The 20,530-nt window shown below is 42.7% G+C and overlaps 1 protein-coding gene across 1 annotated transcript in view; it reads left to right on the forward strand.

Moving 5' to 3' along the window:
• The window catches only part of LOC135524968 (carbohydrate sulfotransferase 8-like), a 61,515-nt gene extending 47,738 nt beyond the window's left edge, over positions 1–13,777 (forward strand). The window contains exons 2-4 of the mRNA XM_064952782.1: positions 10,835–10,875; positions 11,018–11,427; positions 11,693–13,777. Coding sequence (XP_064808854.1) covers positions 10,835–10,875; positions 11,018–11,427; positions 11,693–12,401 — 1,160 coding nt within the window. The 3' untranslated portion in view covers positions 12,402–13,777. The remainder of the gene's footprint in view (positions 1–10,834; positions 10,876–11,017; positions 11,428–11,692) is intronic.
• The last annotated feature ends 6,753 nt before the right edge of the window (positions 13,778–20,530 follow it).

The raw sequence follows: 20,530 nt of genomic DNA on the forward strand, positions 1-20,530 counted from the left end.
GCCATTCTATATGCCATAGGCTCTCCAACACCGTTCCTGTAGCTACCCAGTGCTTCATTTGGGAAAACAAGTGAAATCTGTTTGGGAATATGAATGGTAAAATGTTTTCACAATGAAATATATTTCTTAAACTGTTGACAGCCCCTCTCTGCACGGTGGCGAAAGGAATGAACGAGAGAGGGGAGCAGATTTAAACTCAGTGGTGAGATATTCTGCAGTTAAAAGGTAACGTGTCAGTCTATTATTTTTTATTTATTATTAAAAATGCCCTATTACTAGGCTATTCAAAATCAAAAACAAATCCACTATAATTGTAGGCTAAATCTGAATTTGTTTAATTTAGGCTAGACCAATTATACACCAAAGATATCTTAAATCAGTATTATTTAAAATGTTTTTCCGCCATGTGTAATAGGCCGGAGGCTATTTCTTGTATAACGGCACAATCATTTTGAGGGGGGTGCTTATATTTAGGCCTATAAAGTGCTTTCCTTTTCTTTGTGTTAGGCATTGAAACAACATCCACAATGACCAAGTTTTTTCACTCAGTTTAATCCTATTGTTTAACTTCTTTCTTCAAATTGATCAATCGCAGTGAGGTGAGCTTTAAAAGCTCATACTGTTTTGATGATAAGTGTTTGATGTGATTTTCCATAGCATTTGCATTGATGACAGAGTGGTTCGAGGGACAATAGAGCCCTGAGTACCAAGCCATTAGACACCTGATGATCGTTAGTAAATTGGGTACTACAAATGCATGTCCAGAGTGCATAAAAGGAGATTACCATGACTCAGCGGTCACGTAGAATTTTACTGCGCTCATGGCTGCAGGTGTGGTGGTAATACCAGCCCTAGTCATACATCACACACCAGTGAAGAAATTCTGTGATAAACTACTGGTAATCCCTCTAGAAGATGACATGTGTAATAATGTGTGTGTTGGTGGCAGGGAAGTCAGGCGCAGGAGAATCGAACTTGGTATAAATGGAGTCGTTTAGTAAACTTAACAAAAACTCCAAAACCAAAATACAACATAAATAAAAGTGGGGACAAGAACCCGTCACGCCCCAATACACAAACCTACAAACAAACAATCTTCGACAAGGACATGAGGGGAAACAGAGGGTTAAATACACAACATTTAATTGATGGGATTGGTACCAGGTGTGAAGGAAGACAAGACAAAACCAATGGAAAATGACAAATGGATCGGTGATTAGCTAGAAGATCGGTGACGTCGACCGCCGAACACCGCCCCAACATGGAGAGGGACCGACTTCGGTGGAAGTCATGACATGTTTGATTGTGATGTAAAGAGTCTACAGGCCTGTGTAATGTGTATTGATAGGATATACAGACTCATTTACAATGTACAGCATGCATTTCTGAGCATGTGTGTGTACCTTCCTTTATGCATATTGCATGCGTTTTTATACATGTTTGTGAGAATCTGTTTGTATACACTGTGTGTGTGTGTGTGTGTACACCAGTGGAGGCTCCTCAGAGGAAGAAGAGGAGGACCATCCTCAGTGAATTTCATAAAAAAATGAAATATAAAAATAACATCGGCCTTTTTAGATCAAATGATACAAAATATATTCAAAATGTCACGTGTAGATGTGAAAAGGAATTACAACAGGCTGTTTGTATATGGCTATGAAAGTTAACTGTTTTCACATGTTCAGGGGTGTATTCATTCATTCTGCCAATTCTGTTGAAAAACATTTCTTAAACAGAAACAAACAGAACAAAACGGGGATAAACATACCTGAATTTGTCCAATGAAAAAACTTGTTTTCAACTGTTGGACTAATGAGTACACCCAAGATCAGCTAGATGCAGGAAAGGGTGTGCAAGGCGCTATTGAATGTGTCACTGTCCATCACCTGAAATTTGTCTCCCGACCTGTGTGCACCTGCGTTGTAAACTTTCATTCATAGACGAGGTTGTAGCAACGTCATGATGGGTATAGGGGACATTTGAGTATCAGTAGCCTAAACCTATCGCTGTTATATTGAACTGGGTGAATGGACTATGAATGAGAGTCATCCAATATGCTGTAATAGAATTAAGGCCATGCTCATATAAAAAATTATCCTCCCTCATCTTAAACAGCACCAGCCGCCACTGATCTGCACGAGTGTCTTTGTGTGTCTATACAAGTGACTAGTCTTGTAAAGACACCCCCCCCCCATACACTCAGGGTTTGAGTCTATGGAGTTGTGCTGTCCTTTCTTGCTCAGGGGTGAGAGTGAAGATGAATGCAGCGTGAATGCAGTTAGTCAACTCAACAAATGAGTTTATGGAATTACATTTGTTAGGAAAACTGGGTAACTGATGTTTTTCAAGTTGAAACAATGACACTGTTTTACAGTAGATTTTAATCGAGAGAGTAGTTAGTATGATGAGGATTAGAAAGAGCAGAGTGCAGAGTTATGGATGTTACTCATAGAGTCTGTCTGTAGACTGACAGTGGAGAGACCTTAGACAGGTGTTATAAATCTGGTTCTTGCCTAGGAAGTAAGTAATTGGCCCTTCAGCTCAGCTCAGCTCCCCACGACACACAGTAAATATAATATAACATATGACATTTAGCAGATGCTTTTATCCAAAGCGACTTACAGACATGCGTGCATACATTTTACATATGGGTGGCCTCAGGAATGTTTATTTAACTAGGTAAGTCAGTTAAGAACAAATTCTTATTTACAATGACAGCCTAGGAACACTGGGGAAGAACAAAATATTTTTTACCTTGTCAGCTCGGGGATTCGATCTAGCAACCTTTCGTGGTTAATGGCCCAATCTAACCCACAATCCTGGCGTTGCAAGCTCCATGCTCTACAAACTGAGCCAGAGTACACACACACACACACACACACACACACACACACACACACACACACACACACACACACACACACACACACACACACACACACACACACACACACACACACACACACACACACACACACACACACCTCTCTTTCAGTCTGTCACCAGTAGCAGGCCTCCATAGGTCTGGCATATAATCGATCCTGTGATGACCCTGTGTAGGTCAGTGTGATGGCAGACACAACCTTCCTGTCCTCCCTGTTGACACGTGCTGTCAGTCAGTTCTAGGATTGAATGGCCTGGTTACCAAGATTTACCGGGATTTACCGCCCAAAACCACTTCTTTTTCCCGGGATAACTAACTGCAAGAAACTGGTAAATGATTTATATGAACAGCATGGTGTGAAATGGAACTGTTAAATTATATGCAATGTCTAAATCTGTCTTCTCTACGGCCTCTGCATGATGAATCATCAACACTCATGGTGGGGACAGACAGCTCATCTCAGTATGGTACGCAGTTCAAATACTTCATCTCATGACAGTAACTTTTTTCTTGTGACAGGTAAGCCTGCATTTGCTGTAGCATAGTCTATGCCACAGTAATATAAAGACTGAATGCGCATCTAATTTACTCATCTCCATCTGGCTTTTGGGGGTCACCTTATTTTTTGTAATTGTAAAGATTTGTATTTATATACTCCAGCTGCAAAGTTCTAAAAAAAACAGCCTTATCACTGGAATATCATCGCTTTAAATCAGGGCACGGCACGAGCACTCTTTTGCAGTCTTTCGATCTCTCCATTAACTCCATTAAAATTGCATCCAAAATAGATCATCCTACTCTAGATTGATATATAGCCCTATACAGTGACTTCGAAACGTATTCAGACCCCTTGACTTTTTCTAAAATGTATTAAATAAGTCAAAATCCTCAGCAATCTACACACAATACCCCATAATGACAAAGTGAAAATAGGTTCTTAGACATTTAAGAAAAACATATTAAACAAAAAAACAGATGCCTTCAGACCCTTTGCTATGAGACTCGAAATTGACCTCAGGTGCATCCTGTTTCCATTGATCATCCTTGAAATGTTTCTACAATTTGATTTGAGTCCACCTGTGGTAATGTGACGATCGTCTGAAGAAGTCGACCAAGGTGCAGCCTGGTAAGTGTTCATGATCTTTAACACTCAGAACACCAAACACAAACAACAAAATGCTTCACAGAGCACACAAAAAACAACATCCCACAACATAGGTGGGAAAACAGGCTACCTAAGTATGATTCCCAATCAGAGACAACGATAGACAGCTGCCTCTGATTGGGAACCACACTCGGCCAAAACCAAAGAAATACAAAACATAGAATGCCCACCCCACATCACACCCTGACCTCACCAAATAGAGAAATAAAACGTCTCTCTAAGGTCAGGGCGTGACAGGTAAATTCAATTGATTGGAATTATTTGAAAAGACACAAACCTGTTTATATAAGTTCCTACAGTTGACAGTGCATGTCAGAGCAAAAACCAAGCCATGAGGTCAAAGGACTTGTTCGTATAGCTCCGAGACAGGATTGTGTCGAGGCACAGATCTGGGGAAGAGAACCAGAAAATGTCTGCAGCATTGAAGCTCCCCAAGAACACAGTGGCCTCCATCATTCTTAAATGGAAGAAGTTTGGAACCACCAAGACTCTTCCTAGAGCTGGCCGCACGGCCAAACTGAGAAATCGGGGGGGAAGGGTCTTGGTCAGGGAGGTGACCCGAGAACCCGATGGTCAATCTGACAGAGCTCAAGAGTTCCTCTGTGGAGATGGGAGAACCTTCCAGAAGGACAACCATCTCTGCAGCATTCCACTAATCTGGCCTTTATGGTAGAGTAACCAGACGGAAGCCACTCCTCAGTAAAAGGCACATAATGGACTCTCAGACCATGAGAAAGTGGCAGCGGCTGTGAGACTAGTCAGGATCAAGGTGAAAATGAACGGAGCAAAGTACAGAGAGATCCTTAATGAAAACCTGTTCCAGAGCTCTCAGGACCTCAAGACTGGGGGCGAAGATTCACCTTCCAACAGGACAACGACCTTAAGCACACAGCAAAGACAACGTAGGAGTGGCTTCGGGACAAGTCTTGGAATGTCCTTGAGTTGCTCAGCCAGAGCCCGGACTTGAACCTGATCGAGCATTTCTGGAGAGACATGAAAATAGCTGTGCACAACGCTCCCCATCCAACCTGACAAAGCTTGAGAGGATCTGCAGAGAAGAATGGGAGAAACTCCACAAATACAGGTGTGCCAAGCTTATAGTGTCATACCCAAGAAGAGTCGAGGCTGTAATCGCTGCCAAAGGTGCTTCAACAAAGTACTAAGTAAAGGGTCTGAATACTTATGTAAATGTGATCATGGCGGTTTCTTTTGTTTTTTATAAATTAGCAAACATTTCTAAAAACATGTTTTTGATTTGTAATTATAGGGTATTGTGTGTAGATTGATGAGGGAAACTCATATTTAATTACTTTTAGAATAAGGCTATAACCTAACAAAATAAATTCAATGCAGTATTAGACTTATATTTCGCCAATTAATGATGGGTTATGCATAATAAGCTTCTAATGTATAGGCTCTGTGTCTTGCGCAATACGCACGCACCTGTGTTCCGCTGGCCTTTCCTTCAAAAACAAAAACGCTCCTTAGCTATTGGGAGTCACAGGCAGGAAACGCTAGACTAGAATATCTTGATTGACATGTTTTTTTCCCTCGCATTTCTTATGCCAATAGACTTCGAAAAGAATGCAAGCTCTTGTTTTCTGAACGTTAAATACAGCAGCCAATAGATCGGGTCGTTTGAAAGAAGAGCGAACGCACGATGGCGGTAGGCTAAAGCAGTTATTTATTCAGACCCGTAACCGTTCAAAGTTCCTCAAGAGAAGTGAACGTCTTCATCATTGAATTCTAGTCCTATCTTATTAAAGAATGTAATTAGAATGGTGAAGGGAAGGTAAACAAAACATATTTAATTTAACTGTTGAAAGCAAGGAAAGAATGAAGCAACAACAAATAGAAATAGGAGGTTGGCTAATATTAGGGGAAACATTATGAAAGGTATCAATGTGTCAGCCTACTAATTATAAAATAAGCCCTATTATATTTCAAAATGAAAATCTAATTTTCTAGCATATACTTGTAACTTTGTAGGCTGCATGTGCTGCACCAGAATCGCATGTTCTCTCCCTGTTTAATCATGGTTTGAACGATGTGCGTAATTCCAGTCCATATAATAATAAAGTACAGTAATACAGTTCACACTAAAAAGATTAGCCTACTGGAGCTAGTTTCATTTATTTACCCAAGAGAGCATATAGCTAGTTACATCTTTGGGCTTTTATCTGTATCTGTTGTGCGTAATGTGCAGTAGCCAGTATCATATATGTATTGGATAACGGCACAATCATTTGGTATTTTTGGGGCTTTTGCTCATTAAATGTCATTAATGTAGGGTTCATAAAATCTATTTAATGTATGACTCATCAGGCTCAGGTAGCATCAGGCTTGAATTTTCGATCAAAGCTCTAATCAACTCCGGACATAGGCCTATTTATATGCTTTGTAATGTTTTTGAATGACACTCACGGTTTTGGTGAGAAATACCTGGTTACCCGGAGAAACGTGATTTATTCTCTAGATGGAACGTTGGTAAAATACTCCACCCTAGTCAGGTCGCTCCCCTCTCGTAATCTCCATCGTAGCCAGACCAGGGTCGGTAGGTCAGTGTCTGTCTGTCTGTCTGTCTGTCTGGCTGTTTGAGAGTGCGTGTGTACGTGGAACTAAGCTCCAGACGGAAAAGTGAAGTTTAAGTTTACAGTTGCGGCTGTGAGTCTATGATTGCTAGAGAGTCATGGGAGTCATGCCTGAAATTAAGGAAGGTGACTGATGGTTGTGTGTGGTGGTATGTGATGGTAGGGGGTGGTTTTTAGGCAGGCAGCAGGTGCATGCTTTACAATCTTCCCTAAATAGATACAGAATGTAAACACTACAGTAATAGCCCTAACTACCAGTAGGTGTTCCAGATATGTGAAGAGGAAAACTGAACACATGCGTTGAGAGCTATTACTTAGACAACCAACACAAGTGCAATTGACATAACCAGTAATTAGCATTTATGAACAGTGCCTTTGGAAAGTATTCAGACCCCTTGACTTTATCCATATTTTGTTGAGTTACAGCCTTATTCTAAAATGTATTAAATAAATACAAATCTACAGCAGTCTAAACAAATACCCTATAATAACACAGCAAATCTGTTTAATTTTTTTAAATGTTTAAACATTTATTAAAAACAGAAATACCTTATTTTGCGATGAGCCTCGAAATTGAGCTCAGGTGCATCCTATCTTCCTAGAGCTGGCCACCTGGCCAAACTGAGCAATCAGGGGAGAAAGGCCTTGGTCAGGGAGGTGATCAAGAACCCAATGGTCACTCTGACAGAGCTCTATAGGTCCTCTGTGGAGATGGGAGAACCTTCCAAAAGGACAACCATCTCCACAGCACTCCACCAATCAGGCTTTTATGGTAGAGTGGCCAGATGGAAGCCAGTCCTCAGTAAAAGGCACATGACAGCCTGCTTAGAGTTTGCCAAAAGGCACATAAAGACTCTCAGACCATGATAAACAAGATTCTCTGATGTGATAAAACCTAGATTGAACTATTTGGCCTAAATACCAAGCGTCACTACTGGAGGAAACCTAGCACCATCCCTACGGTGAAGCATGGTGGTGGCAGCATCATGCTGTGGGGGTGTTTTTCAGCGGCAGAGACTAGGAGACTAGTCAGGATCGAGGCAAAGATGAACGGAGCAAAGTACAGAGAGATCCTTGACCTGCTCCAGAGCTCTCAGGACCTCGGAAGGTGAACCTTCGCCCCCAGTCTAACAGGCCATGACCCTCAGCACATAGCCAAGACAATGCAGGAGTGGCTTCGGGACAGGTCTCTGAATTACCTTCAGTGGTCCAGACAGAGCCCGGACTTGAACCCTATTGAACATCCCTGGAGAGACATGAAAATAGCTGTGAAGCAACGCTCCCCATCCAACCTGACAGAGATTGAGAGGATCTGCAGAGAAGAATGGGAGAAACCCCCCAAATCAGGTGTGCCAAGCTTGTAGTGTCACACCCAAGAAGACTCAAGGCTATAATTGCTGCCAAAGGTGCTTAAACAAAGTACTGAGTAAAGGGTCTGAATACTTATGTTATATTTCTGGGGGTTTTTCTCCAGTTTTTGCCTTGTCTATATGGGGTATTGTGTGTAGATTGATGAGGGAAACAAATTGTCAATCAATTTAAGGATAAGGCTGTAACCTAACAAAATACGGAACAAGTCAAGGGGTCTGAATACATCCCGAAGGCACTGTATGTATTTGAGCAGAACTGAAAACCAGTCAAACAGAAAGCATGATTCAATACTGGGGACTGAGTCACTAGACATTTTGACAACAGTCAATGTCTTTCACATTGTGTTGATAATCCATCATAAAATAATGTTTTTTTCGTGAGGGAAGTAGACACCCAAGAGATGGAGGAATACAACAGAAAACATCATTAGTCACCATAGCAGATGTTCAAGACATCACGTGGACATTAGAGATGTTGCTGGTGAGAACTACAGCAACTACAGCGCAGGCTACCTTTTAAATACAGTCATATAATGATACATATAATGTTGCATCTAGAATGTATAACGACACTGTGCTAAATTTCTCATGAACTATTTCAAAAACAAGTACTCAATATTGTGTTCCTTCTCTATAGCACCAGGCAGCTGCAAGAAAACTGAATAAATAAATTCAGGGCTATTGGGCTGCTCCACAAGGGGGTGACTGATACTTTACATAACAATGACAACCTTGCCACTCTTTACTAGAACACACAAACACAGAGCGCCTGCTAATGTCTTTGTACCAAGGGTAATGGGGGATCCAGGTGGCTTTATAGCAGTTGACCTGGGATCATCTTAACACTGAAGGTTCCTTCTTTCTGACGGCTGCAGTGTCAGAAGAGCCATGAGGAATCTCTCCTCCTCTCAAGAGGTCAACCACGTCTTACCCTGACTTCTAAGAGTTTTGACTGAGTTTGGCACGATAAAGGAAAAGCAAAAAAACAAGCAACTGTATGAAGGGATATATTTTGAGCATTATCATTGCAGATGAATGAGGGTAACAAAGACATACAGTGCCTTAAAAGTATTCAGACCCCTTGACTTTTTCCAAATTTGGTTACATTACAGCCTTATTCTAAAATTGATTAAATAGTTGTTTTTCTTCATCAATCTACACACAATACCCCATAATGACAAAGCAAAAACTGTTTAAAAAAACTGATCACATAAGTATTCAGACCCTTTACTCAGTACTTTGTTTAAGCACCTTTGGCAGCAATTACAGCCTTGAATCTTCTTGGGTGTGACGCTACAAGCTTGGCACACCTGTATTTGGGGAGTTTCTCCCATTCTTCTCTGCAGATCCTGTCAAGCTCTGTCAGGTTGGATGGGGAGCCTTGCTGCACAGTTATTTTCAGGTCTCTCCAGGGATGTTCAATAGGGTTCAAGTCCGGGCTCTGGCTGGGCCACTCAAGGACATTCAGAGACTTGTCCTGAAGCCACTCCTGCATTGTCTTGGCTATGTGCTTAGGGTCGTTGTCCTGTTGGAAGGTGAACCTTCGCCCCCAGTCTGAGGTTCTGAGCGCTCTGGAACAGGTTTTCATCAAGGATCTCTCTGTACTTTGCTCCATTCATCTTTACCTCGACCCTGCCTAGTCTCCCAGTCCCTGACTGAAAAACACCCCCACAGCATGATGCTGCCACCACCATGCTTCATGGTGCCAGGTTTCCTCCAGACGTGACGCTTGGCATTCAGGCCAAAGAGTTCAATCTTGGTCTCATCAGACCAGAGAATCTTGTTTCTTATTGTCTGAGTGTCTTTATGTGACTTTCGGCAAACTCCAAGCGGGCTGTCATGTGCCTTTTACTGAGGAGGGCTTCTGTCTGGCCACTCTACCACCAAGGCCTGATTTGTGGTGTGCTGCAGAAATGGTTGTCCTTCTGTAAGGTTCTCCCATCCCCACAGAGGAACTCTAGAGCTCTGTCAGAGTGACCATCGGGTTCTTGGTCACCTCCCTGACCAAGGCCCTTCTCCCCGATTGCTCAGTTTGGCTGGGCAGCCAGCTCTAGGAAGAGTCTTGGTGGTTGCAAACCTCTTCCATTTAAGAATGATGGAGTTCCCAAGATCTGTGCTTTGACACAATCCTGTCTCGGAGCTCTACGGACAATTCCTTCAACCTCATGGCTTGGTTTTTGAGCATTTTTGCGTAGAAACATCTCATGGATGATCAATGGAAACAGGATGCACCTGAGCTCAATTTCTAGTCTCATAGCAAAGGGTCTGAATACTTGTGTAAATAAGCCATCTTTTTTTATTTTTAACACATTTTCAAAAATGTCTAAAAACCTCTTCACTTTGTGATTATGGATTATTGTGTGTAGATTTCAGATTTTTATTCATTTAATCAATTTTAGAATAAGGCTGTAACGTAACAAAATGTGGAAAAAGTCAAGGGGTCTGAATACTTTCGGGAAAGGCACTGTATATTTTGATGACAAAGCAGTTTTTGGAATCCCTACTCACCAGTCCTATAACAATTCCTGTCCTATTATGCATAGTCACTTTTCCCAGTCTAAAGAATATCACTTGGTAAGGCACACACACACAAACACAGACACACACACGTCTTGCCTCTCTATCAAAAACCTAATCTTGTGATAAAATGGACCCTCCTCCTATAGCACCATCGGTAATAGACACCATCTCTCCTCCAGGCTCTCTCTTGATAACTATTTCAGCTCAGCTGGAGAAACTTGTTACCAGCAAAGGACTTTTTGTAATACGTAATGTTGGATTCTATCAATGTCTCTCAAACTCAACCCCCCTTGTCTCTCTCTAGGTGCAAAGTTGATGGTTGCTCCAAGGTGGCCAATTCCAAAGGTACGATTATTGGATTAGATCAGATCACTGTTGTCTCAGTTCACTCAAAATAATGTAATGGCACCATCTTGTGGATTCTTGAGAAACAAGCACTATATGAGCTTCTGTTAACAATTGTTCCATGTGCTCCTGTGTGCCACAGGAGCAGTCCTTTGACAGTGCAGTCGTTATAGACATCAACCTGGGTGGAGGTTTCCATGGAGCACCAGGGGTAGAGATGTCCTCTAACCCCAGCCTCCCTACTCCTAGCCCCAGACAACCTCCAGCCTTCCAGTGGCTGCCCCACCCAGCCACCCCAACCTCTGGGGACCAGCAGGCCGAGAGCACCGGGCAACCCGTCACCAAACGCCACAGGAAGCTGCTGTTAAAGAGCGGGCCTGTAACCCCTAGTGGTGCCGGCTCTGATGAAGAGGACAGTCGGCTACAGGGCCTGGCGCAAACCCAGGCGTCCCGTCGCCGCCTGCTCAGGGAGGTCTGCGCCAAATACCAGCCGGGTGTCACCGAGCGACCTGTGTCCCGCCGGCAGGTGTCCCGCGTCTACGTGGAGGATAGGTGTAGTAACTTTAGTGGTTAATTTCATTGAGAATTATTTACAGATATTATTTACAGTACATAACTTATATGTATAATTGTATTTCATTGCAATTCATGTTCCCGGCTGATCTTGAGGTCCCCCCCACCCCCCCGTCCATATAATTGAATTCATTGTGATCTAAAAAGGCAGAACTGATCCGAAATCAGGATTCCTAGATACATACAGGACACAGCCCCAGATAACTATGAATATATTTGTGTTGTACTGTTTAATAAATAATAGGTCAGGCCTGCTGTACTGTGAGGTGCCCAAAGCCGGCTGCTCCAACTGGAAACGGGTGCTGATGGTCCTGGGCGGCAGCGCCACCTCCACGCACATCATCGCCCACGACGACGCCCACTACGCCAACCAGCTCCGCCGACTGGACGCCTTCGACCAGGCGGGCGTGGCCGAGCGCCTCCGTTCCTACACCAAGGTCCTCTTCGTACGGGAGCCCTTCGAGAGGCTGGTTTCCGCCTTCCGCGACAAGTTCGAGAGCCCCAACTCGTACTACCACCCGGTGTTCGGTCGGCCCATCATCTCCCGGTACCGGGCCAATGCCTCACGCTCCGCCCTGAGGACCGGCGCCGGGGTCACCTTCAGAGAGTTTGTCCAGTACCTGTTGGATGTGAGGCGGCCCGTAGGCATGGACATCCACTGGGAGCCGGTCAGCCAGCTTTGCAGCCCCTGCCTGCTACGCAACGACTTCATCGGGAAGTTCGAGAACCTGAAGGAGGAGGCCAACTTCCTGCTACGGAGCATTGGGGCACCTAGAAACCTGACTTTCCCTGACTTTAAAGACAGGAACCCAAAGGCAGAAAGGACTTCCTCCTCCATCACCCAGAGATACTTTGAACAATTGAACTCCACAGAAAGACAGAGGGCCTATGACTTTTATTACATGGATTATCTGATGTTTAACTACCCCAAGCCCTTTAAAGACCTGTACTGAGGTACTGGCTGGATTGCCCGGTTGAGGTTATTAATATGAACACTACGGAAGAGATTATTATCCTGTGGGACTTGAATAAGCACTACAGGCACACTCATGTCAAATATTATTTTTACAGGTCTTATTTACAAATGGCTAAAATAATGATTTAATGTAATTACTTGGGACATAGGTTGTAGGCCTACAGCTTTTTTGTCATAAAGCTTTGTATAGTGTGTCAAATGCATTTGCATTGATTGGCAGACCAGTGACTTCTATGAAGTGACGTGAACTTTGGGTAAAGAATGAGTGATCTGTTATTGCTATTGTTTTTCAGCCTTGTCACGTGAAGGTATACTTTTTGGTTCTCTTCAATAATGTGTATTCTTATTCTGCAGCCTAAGTTCATGAAAAGAAGGGAAAGAGAGAGGCTAGATATACTCTCCCAGAGAAAAGGCTAGTGTTTGCAGATACTGTAACGGATTTCATAGCTACTGCTTACTGATGAGAAATCAAATTGAATATAATTCAATTTGATTTCAAAACCCCACTTGCTTTTATTAATTTTTTTATTTAACTAGGCAAGTCAGTTGAGAACCAATTCTTATTTACAATGACTGCCTACCCCCCCCCCCCTCAAACGTTTGGACACACCTACTCATTCAAATATATTATAGATTCCTCCTTTCCTGTGGCGGTCCCCATGAGAGCCAGTTTCATCATAGCGCTGATGGTTTTTGTGACTGCACTTGAAGAAACTTTCTTGAAATTATCCGGATTGACTGACCTTAAAGTAATGATGGACTGTCGTTTCTATTTGAGCTGTTCTTGCCATAATATGGACTTGGTCTTTTACCAAATAGGGCTATATTCTGTATACCACCCCTACCTTGACACAACACAACTGAATGGCTCAAATGCATTAAGAACAAAATAAATTCCACAAATGAACTTTTAACAAGGCACACCTGTTAATTGAAATGCATTCCAGGTGACTACCTCATGAAGCTAGTTGAGAGAATGCCAAGCTTGTGCATAGCTGTCATCAAGGCAAAGGGTGGCTACTTTGAAGAATTTCTAATATAAAATATATTTTGATTTGTTTAACACCTTTTTGGTTACTACATGATTCCATATTTCATTGTTTTGATGTCTTCACTATTATTCTACAATGTAGAAAATAGTACAAAAATTAAGAAAAACCCTTGAATGAGTAGGTGCGTCCACATTTTTGACTGGTACTGTATATGGGCCTAATGTTACAATACAAATGATTACACTGTAAAAGAGAATGTACAATTGTTCTACATGTCCCCTAGCCTTAACACTGCCAATTTTCATTTGTTTGGGTTTTCAAGATCCTTTACTATGAATAAATGTTAAGTCATTAAAAAAAACTTGTATCAATTGTTTTTCCACATCTGGTTTTAGGAAAAGTGACAAATGTTAACATTTCCCCCACTTCAAATTACAAATTTGACACTTTATTTATCTAATCTGAGTTAAAGTGTCGTGTCTCATTCCCGTGGCCTGTGGGCCACTCTTAGCCTCACTCCCCCTCTTTCTTTGTCTCTCATCAGGCCGGGGCCCCCAGGCGCAGCGTCATGGAAATACATGGTGCTCAGAGGACTCATCAGAACCATTGAAATAAATGAATTAGGCCCCAATAATCTATGGATTTCACATGACTCTCTTGACACAATGGTGAAAATAGTCTTGGTCTCTAAACCTTCAAGCTGCATACCGGACCCTATTCCAACTAAACTACTGAAAGAGCTGCTTTCTGTGCTTGGCCCTCCTATGTTGATTATAATAAATGGCTTCCTATCCACCGGAGGTGTACCAAATTCACTAAAAGTGGCAGTAATAAAGCCTCTCTTGACAAAGCCAAACCTTGACCAAGAAAATTTAAAAAAACTCTCTGCCTTTATCGAATCTCCCATTCCTCTCAAAATGTTTTGAAAAATCTGTTGCACAGCAACTCACTGCCTTCCTGAAGACAAACAATGGATACAAAATGCTTCTGTCTGGTTTTAGACCTCATCATAGCACTGAGACTGCACTTGTGAAGGTGGTAAATGACCTTTTAATGACTTCAGACCGAGGCTCTGCATCTGTCCTCGTGCTCCTAGACCTTAGTGCTGCTTTTGATACCATCGATCACCACATTCTTTTGGAGAGATTGGAAACCCAAATTGGTCTAAACCAACAAGTTCTGGCCTGGTTTAGGTCTTATCTGTCAAAAGATATCAGTTTGTCTCTGTGGATGGTTTGTCCTCTGACAAATCCACTGTCAATTTCGGTGTTCCTCAAGGTTCTGTTTTAGGACCACTATTGTTTTCACTATATATTTTACCTCTTGGTGATGTCATTCGGAAACATAATGTTAACTTTCATTGCTATGTGGATGACACACAGCTGTACATTTCAATGAAACATGGTGAAGCCCCAAAATTGCCCTCCCTGGAAGCCTGTGTTTCAGACATAAGGAAGTGGATGGCGGCAAATTTTCTACTTTTAAACTTGGACAAACAGAGATGCTTGTTCTAGGTCCCAAGAAACAAAGAGATCTTCTGTTAAATCTGACAATTAATCTTGATGGTTGTATAGTCGTCTCAAATAATACCGTGAAGGACCTCGAAGTTACTCTGGACCCTGATCTCTCTTTTGACGAACATATCAAGACTGTTTCAAGGACAGCTTTTTTCCATCTACGTAACATTGCAAAAACTGTCCAAACATTATGCAGAAAAATTAATCCATGCTTTTGTCACTTCTATGTTAGACTACTGCAATGCTCTACTTTCCGGTTACCCGGATAAAGCACTAAATAAACTTCAGCTAGTGCTAAACATGACTGCTAGAATCTTGACTAGAATCAAAAGATTTGATCATATTACTTCAGTGCTAGCCTCTCTACACTGGCTTCCTGTTAAGGCAAGGGCTGCTTTCAAGGTTTTACTGCTAACCTACAAAGCATTATATGGGCTTGCTCCTACTTATCTTTACGATTTGGTTCTGCCGTACATACCTACACGTCACAAGACGCAGGCCTCCTTATTGTCCCTAGAAATTCTAAGCAAACAGCTGGAGGCAAGGCTTTCTGCTATAGAACTCTGTTTTTATGGAATGGTCTGCCTATCCATGTGAGAGACACAGACTCGGTCTCGACCTTTAAGTCTTTATTGATGACTCATCTCTTCAGTAGGTCCTATGATTGAGTGTAGTCTGGCCCAGGGGTGTGAAGGTGAACAGGAAGGCATTGGATCAACAAACCGCCCTCGCTGTCTCCGCCTGGCCGGTTCTCCTCTCTCCACTGGGATTCTCTGCCTCTAACCCTATTATGGGGGCTGAGTCACTGGCGCTCTTCCATGCCGTCCCTAGGAGGGGTGCGTCACTTGAGTGGATTGGGGGGGGGGGAATCTTTGTGGGCTATACTCAGCCTTGTCTCAGGGGAGTAGGTTGGTGGTTGAAGATTTCCCTCTAGTGGTGTGGGGGCTGTGCTTTGGCAAAGTGGGTGGGGTTATATCCTGCTATTTGGCCCTGTCCGTAGTAATCTGTCGGACAGGGCCACAGTGTCTCCCGACTAGAGGTCGACCGATTAATCGGAATGGCAGATTATTCAGGGCAGATTTCAAGTTTTCATAACAATCGGTAACAATCAGTAATGGACACCGATCATGGCCTATTACATTGCACTCCATGAGGAGACTGCGTGGCAGACTGACTACCTGTTATGCGAGTGCAGCAAGGAGCCGAGGTAAGGTGCGAGCTAGAATTAAACGTATCTTATAAAAAACAATGAATCTTAACATAATATCTAGTTAACTACACATGGTTGATGATATTACTAGTTTATCTGGGATTCTCTGCCTCTGCTTGTCCTGTGTTGCATATAATCGATGCGGTGCCTGTTAATTTATCATAGACTCATAGCCTACTTCGCCAAACAGGTGATTTAACAAGTGCATTTGCAAAAAAAGCACAGTCGTTGCACTAATGCACCTAACCATCAACATCAATGCCTTTCTTAAAATCAATACACAAGTATATACACTGCTCAAAAAAATAAAGGGAATACTTAAACAACACAATGTAAGTCCAAGTCAATCGCACTTCTGTGAAATCAAACTGTCCACATAGGAAGCAACACTGATTGACAATAAATGTCACATGCTGTTGTGCAAATGGAGTAGACAACAGGTAGAAATTATAGGCAATTAGCAAGACACCCCCAATAAAGGAGTGGTTCTGCAGGTGGTGACCAGACCACTTCTCAGTTCCTATGCTTCCTGGCTGATGTTTTGGTCACTTTTGAATGCTGGCGGTGCTCTCTAGTGGTAGCATGAGACGGAGTCTACAACCCACACAAGCGGCTCAGGTAGTGCAGCTCATCCAGGATAGCACACCAATGCGAGCTGTGGCAAGAAGGTTTGCTGTGTCTGTCAGCGTAGTGTCCAGAGCATGGAGGCGCTACCAGGAGACAGGCCAGTACATCAGGAGACATGGAGGAGGCCGTAGGAGGGCAACAATCCAGCAGCAGGACCGCTACCTCCGCCTTTGTGCAAGGAGGAGCAAGAGGAGCACTGCCAGAGCCCTGCAAAATGACCTCCAGCGGGCCACAAATATGCATATGTATGCTCAAACGGTTAGAAAGAGACTCCATGAGGCTGGTATGAGGGCCCGACGTCCACAGGTGGGGGTTGTGCTTACAGCCCAACACCGTGCAGGATGTTTGGCATTTGCCAGAGAACACCAAGATTGGCAAATTCGCCACTGGGGCCCTGTGCTCTTCACAGAAGAAAGCAGGTTCACACTGAGCACATGTGACAGACTGGAGACGCCGTGGAGAACGTTCTGCCGCCTGCAACATCCTCCATCATGACTGGTTTGGCGGTGGGTCAGTCATGGTGTGGGGTGGCATTTCTTTGGGGGGCTGCACAGCCCTCCATGTGTTCGCCAGAGGTAGCCTGACTGCCATTAGGTACCGAGATGAGATCCTCAGACCCCTTGTGAGACCATATGCTGGTGCGGTTGGCCCTGGGTTCCTCCTAATGCAAGACAATGCTAGACCTCATGTGGCTGGAGTGTGTCAGCAGTTCCTGCAAGAGGAAGGCGTTGATGCTATGGACTGGCCTGCCTGTTCCCCAGACCTGAATCCAATTGAGCACATCTGGGACATCATGTCTCGCTCCATCCACCAACAGTTGCACCATAGACTGTCCAGGAGTTGGCGGATGCTTTAGTCCAGGTCTGGGAGGAGATCCCTCAGGAGACCATCCGCCACCTCATCAGGAGCATGCCCAGGCGTTGTAGGGAGGTCATACAGGCACGTGGAGGCCACACACACAACTGAGCCTCATTTTGACTTGTTTTAAGGACATTACATCAAAGTTGGATCAGCCCGTAGTGTGGTTTTCCACTTTAATTTTGAGTGTGACTCCAAATCCAGACCTCCATGGGTTGATAAATTTGATTTCCATTGATAATTTTTGTGTGATTTTGATGTCTGCACATTCAACTATGCAAAGAAAAGAGTATTTAATAAGAATATTTAATTCATTCAGATCTAGGATGTGTTATTTTAGTGTTCCCTTTATTTTTTTGAGCAGTGTATTTTTAAACCTGCATATTTAGTTAATATTGCCTGCTAACATTAATTTATTTTAACTAGGGAAATTGTGTCACTTCTCTTGCGTTCTGTGCAACAGAGTCAGGGTATATATATCAGTTTGGGCCACCTGGCCCGTTGCAAACTGTGAAGACTATTTCTTCCTAACAAAGACAGCCAACTTCGCCAAACGGGGGATGAATTAATAAAAGCATATTTGCGAAAAAAGCACAATCATAGCATGAATATACCTGACCATAAACATCAATGCCTTTCTTAAAATCAATACACAGAAGTATATTTTTTTAAACCTGCATACTTAGTTAAAACAAATCCAGGTTAGCAGGCAATATTAAACTAGGGAAATTGTGTCACTTCTCTTGTGTTCATTACAATCAGAGTCATTGAAGGTTGTGCAATGTAACAGGAATATTTAGACTTATGGATGCCACCCGTTAGGTAAAATACGGAACGGTTCCGTATTTCACTGAAAGAATAAACGTTTTGTTTTCAAAATTATAGTTTCCGGATTTTACCATATTAATGACCTAAGGCTCGTATTTCTGATTATATTATAATTAAGTCTATGATTTTATAGAGCAGTCTGACTAAGTGGTGGTAGGCAGCAGCAGGCTCGTAAGCATTCACTCAAACAACACTTTTGTGCATTTGCCAGCAGCTCTTCGCTGTGCTTCAAGCATTGCACTGTTTATGACTTCAAGCCTATCAACTCCCAAGATGAGGCTGGCAATACTAAAGTACCTATTAGAACATCCAATAGTCAAAGGTATATGAAATACAAATGGTATAGATAGAAATAGTCCTATAACAACTACAACCTAAAACTTCTTACCTAGGAATATTGAAGACTCATGTTAAAAGGAACCACCAGCTTTCATATGTTCTCATGTTCTGAGCAAGGAACTAAAAGGTTAGCTTTTTTACATGGCACATATTGCATTTTTACTTTCTTCTCCAAAACGTTGTTTTTGCATTATTTAAACCAAATTGAACATTTAATTATTTATTTGAGACTAAATTGATTTTATTGATGTATTATATTAAGTTAAAATAAGTGTTCATTCAGTATTGTTGTAATTGTCATTATTACATGTTATATGTGGAGTATTTCTCATGTCTTATCTGGTGTGCTGTGTGAATGTAAGTATTCTCTCTCTCTCCTCTCCTCTCCTCTCCTCTCCTCTCCTCTCCTCTCCTCTCCTCTCCTCTCAAAGTACCTGAGCCCTAGGACCATGCCTCAGGACTACCTGGCCTGATGACTCCTTGCTGTCCCCTGTCCACCTGGTCATGCTGCTGCTCCAGTTTCAACTGTTCTGCCTACGGCTATTGAATCCTGACCCGTTCACTGGGCATGCTACCTTGTCCCGGACCTGCTGTTTTGGACTCTCTCTCTAACGCACCTGCTGTTTCTAACTCTGAATGATCGGCTATGAAAACCCAACTAACATTTACTCCTGAGGTGCTGACCTGTTGCACCCTCTACAACCATTGTGATTATGATTATCTGACTCTGCTGGTCATCTATGAACGTTTGAACATCTTGGCCATGTTCTGTTATAATCTCCACCTGGCACAGCCAGAAGATGACTGGCCACCGCTCAGAGCCTGGTTCCTCTCTAGGTTTCTTCCTAGGTTCTGGCCATTCTAGGGAGTTTTTCCTAGCCACCGTGCTTCTACATCTGCATCGCTTGCTGTTTGGGGTTTTCGGCTGGGTTTCTGTACAGCACTTTGTGACATTGGCTGATGTAAAAAGGGCTTTATAAATAAATTTGATTGATTTGTGGGTGGTCCTGGGAGTGCATAGGACCGCCCACCCGAAAGCCATGCCTACCCACTGTGGGGCCAGGCCCAGCCAATCAGAATGGGTTTTTCCCTACAAAAGGACTTTATTACAGACAGAAATGTTGTTCCAAGCACAAGGTGCATCTGTGTAATGACCATGCTGTTTAATTATCTAATTGATATGCCACACCTGTCAGGTGTATGGGTTATTTTGACAAAGGATAAAATGCTCACTAACAGGGATGTAAACAACTTTCTGCCAAAATATTGAGAGAAATAAGCTTCTTGTGTCAATGGAACATTTCCGGGATCTTTTATTTCAGCTCATGAAACATTACATTTACATTTAAGTCATTTAACAGACGCTCTTATCCAGAGCGACTTACAAATTGGACATGGGACCAACACTTTACATGTTGCGTTTATGACTTCAAAAATGAGACGGTTAATTTTCTTTATTTGAAGATGAGCTCTTTGGACATAAAGACAACTGAGCTGCTTCTTCTCTTTCCACATCAGACACTCAGCATAACATTCATAAATTAAGAAAATGAACTGCCATTGCCTGAGGTGACTTTGCCAGCTATTTAAATCTACAAATTCACAACATCTTCCCCATACTTAATCTAATTGAACTAACTGCAGGGTTGCTTTAATGAGAAAAAAATATAGTAATTTGTCCCAAATGGTACCCTATTCCTATAGTGCACCACTTTTGACTAAGACCCTATAGGCA

Source organism: Oncorhynchus masou, chromosome 31 (assembly GCF_036934945.1).
Source record: "Oncorhynchus masou masou isolate Uvic2021 chromosome 31, UVic_Omas_1.1, whole genome shotgun sequence".
Classification (NCBI taxonomy): Eukaryota; Metazoa; Chordata; class Actinopteri; order Salmoniformes; family Salmonidae; genus Oncorhynchus; species Oncorhynchus masou.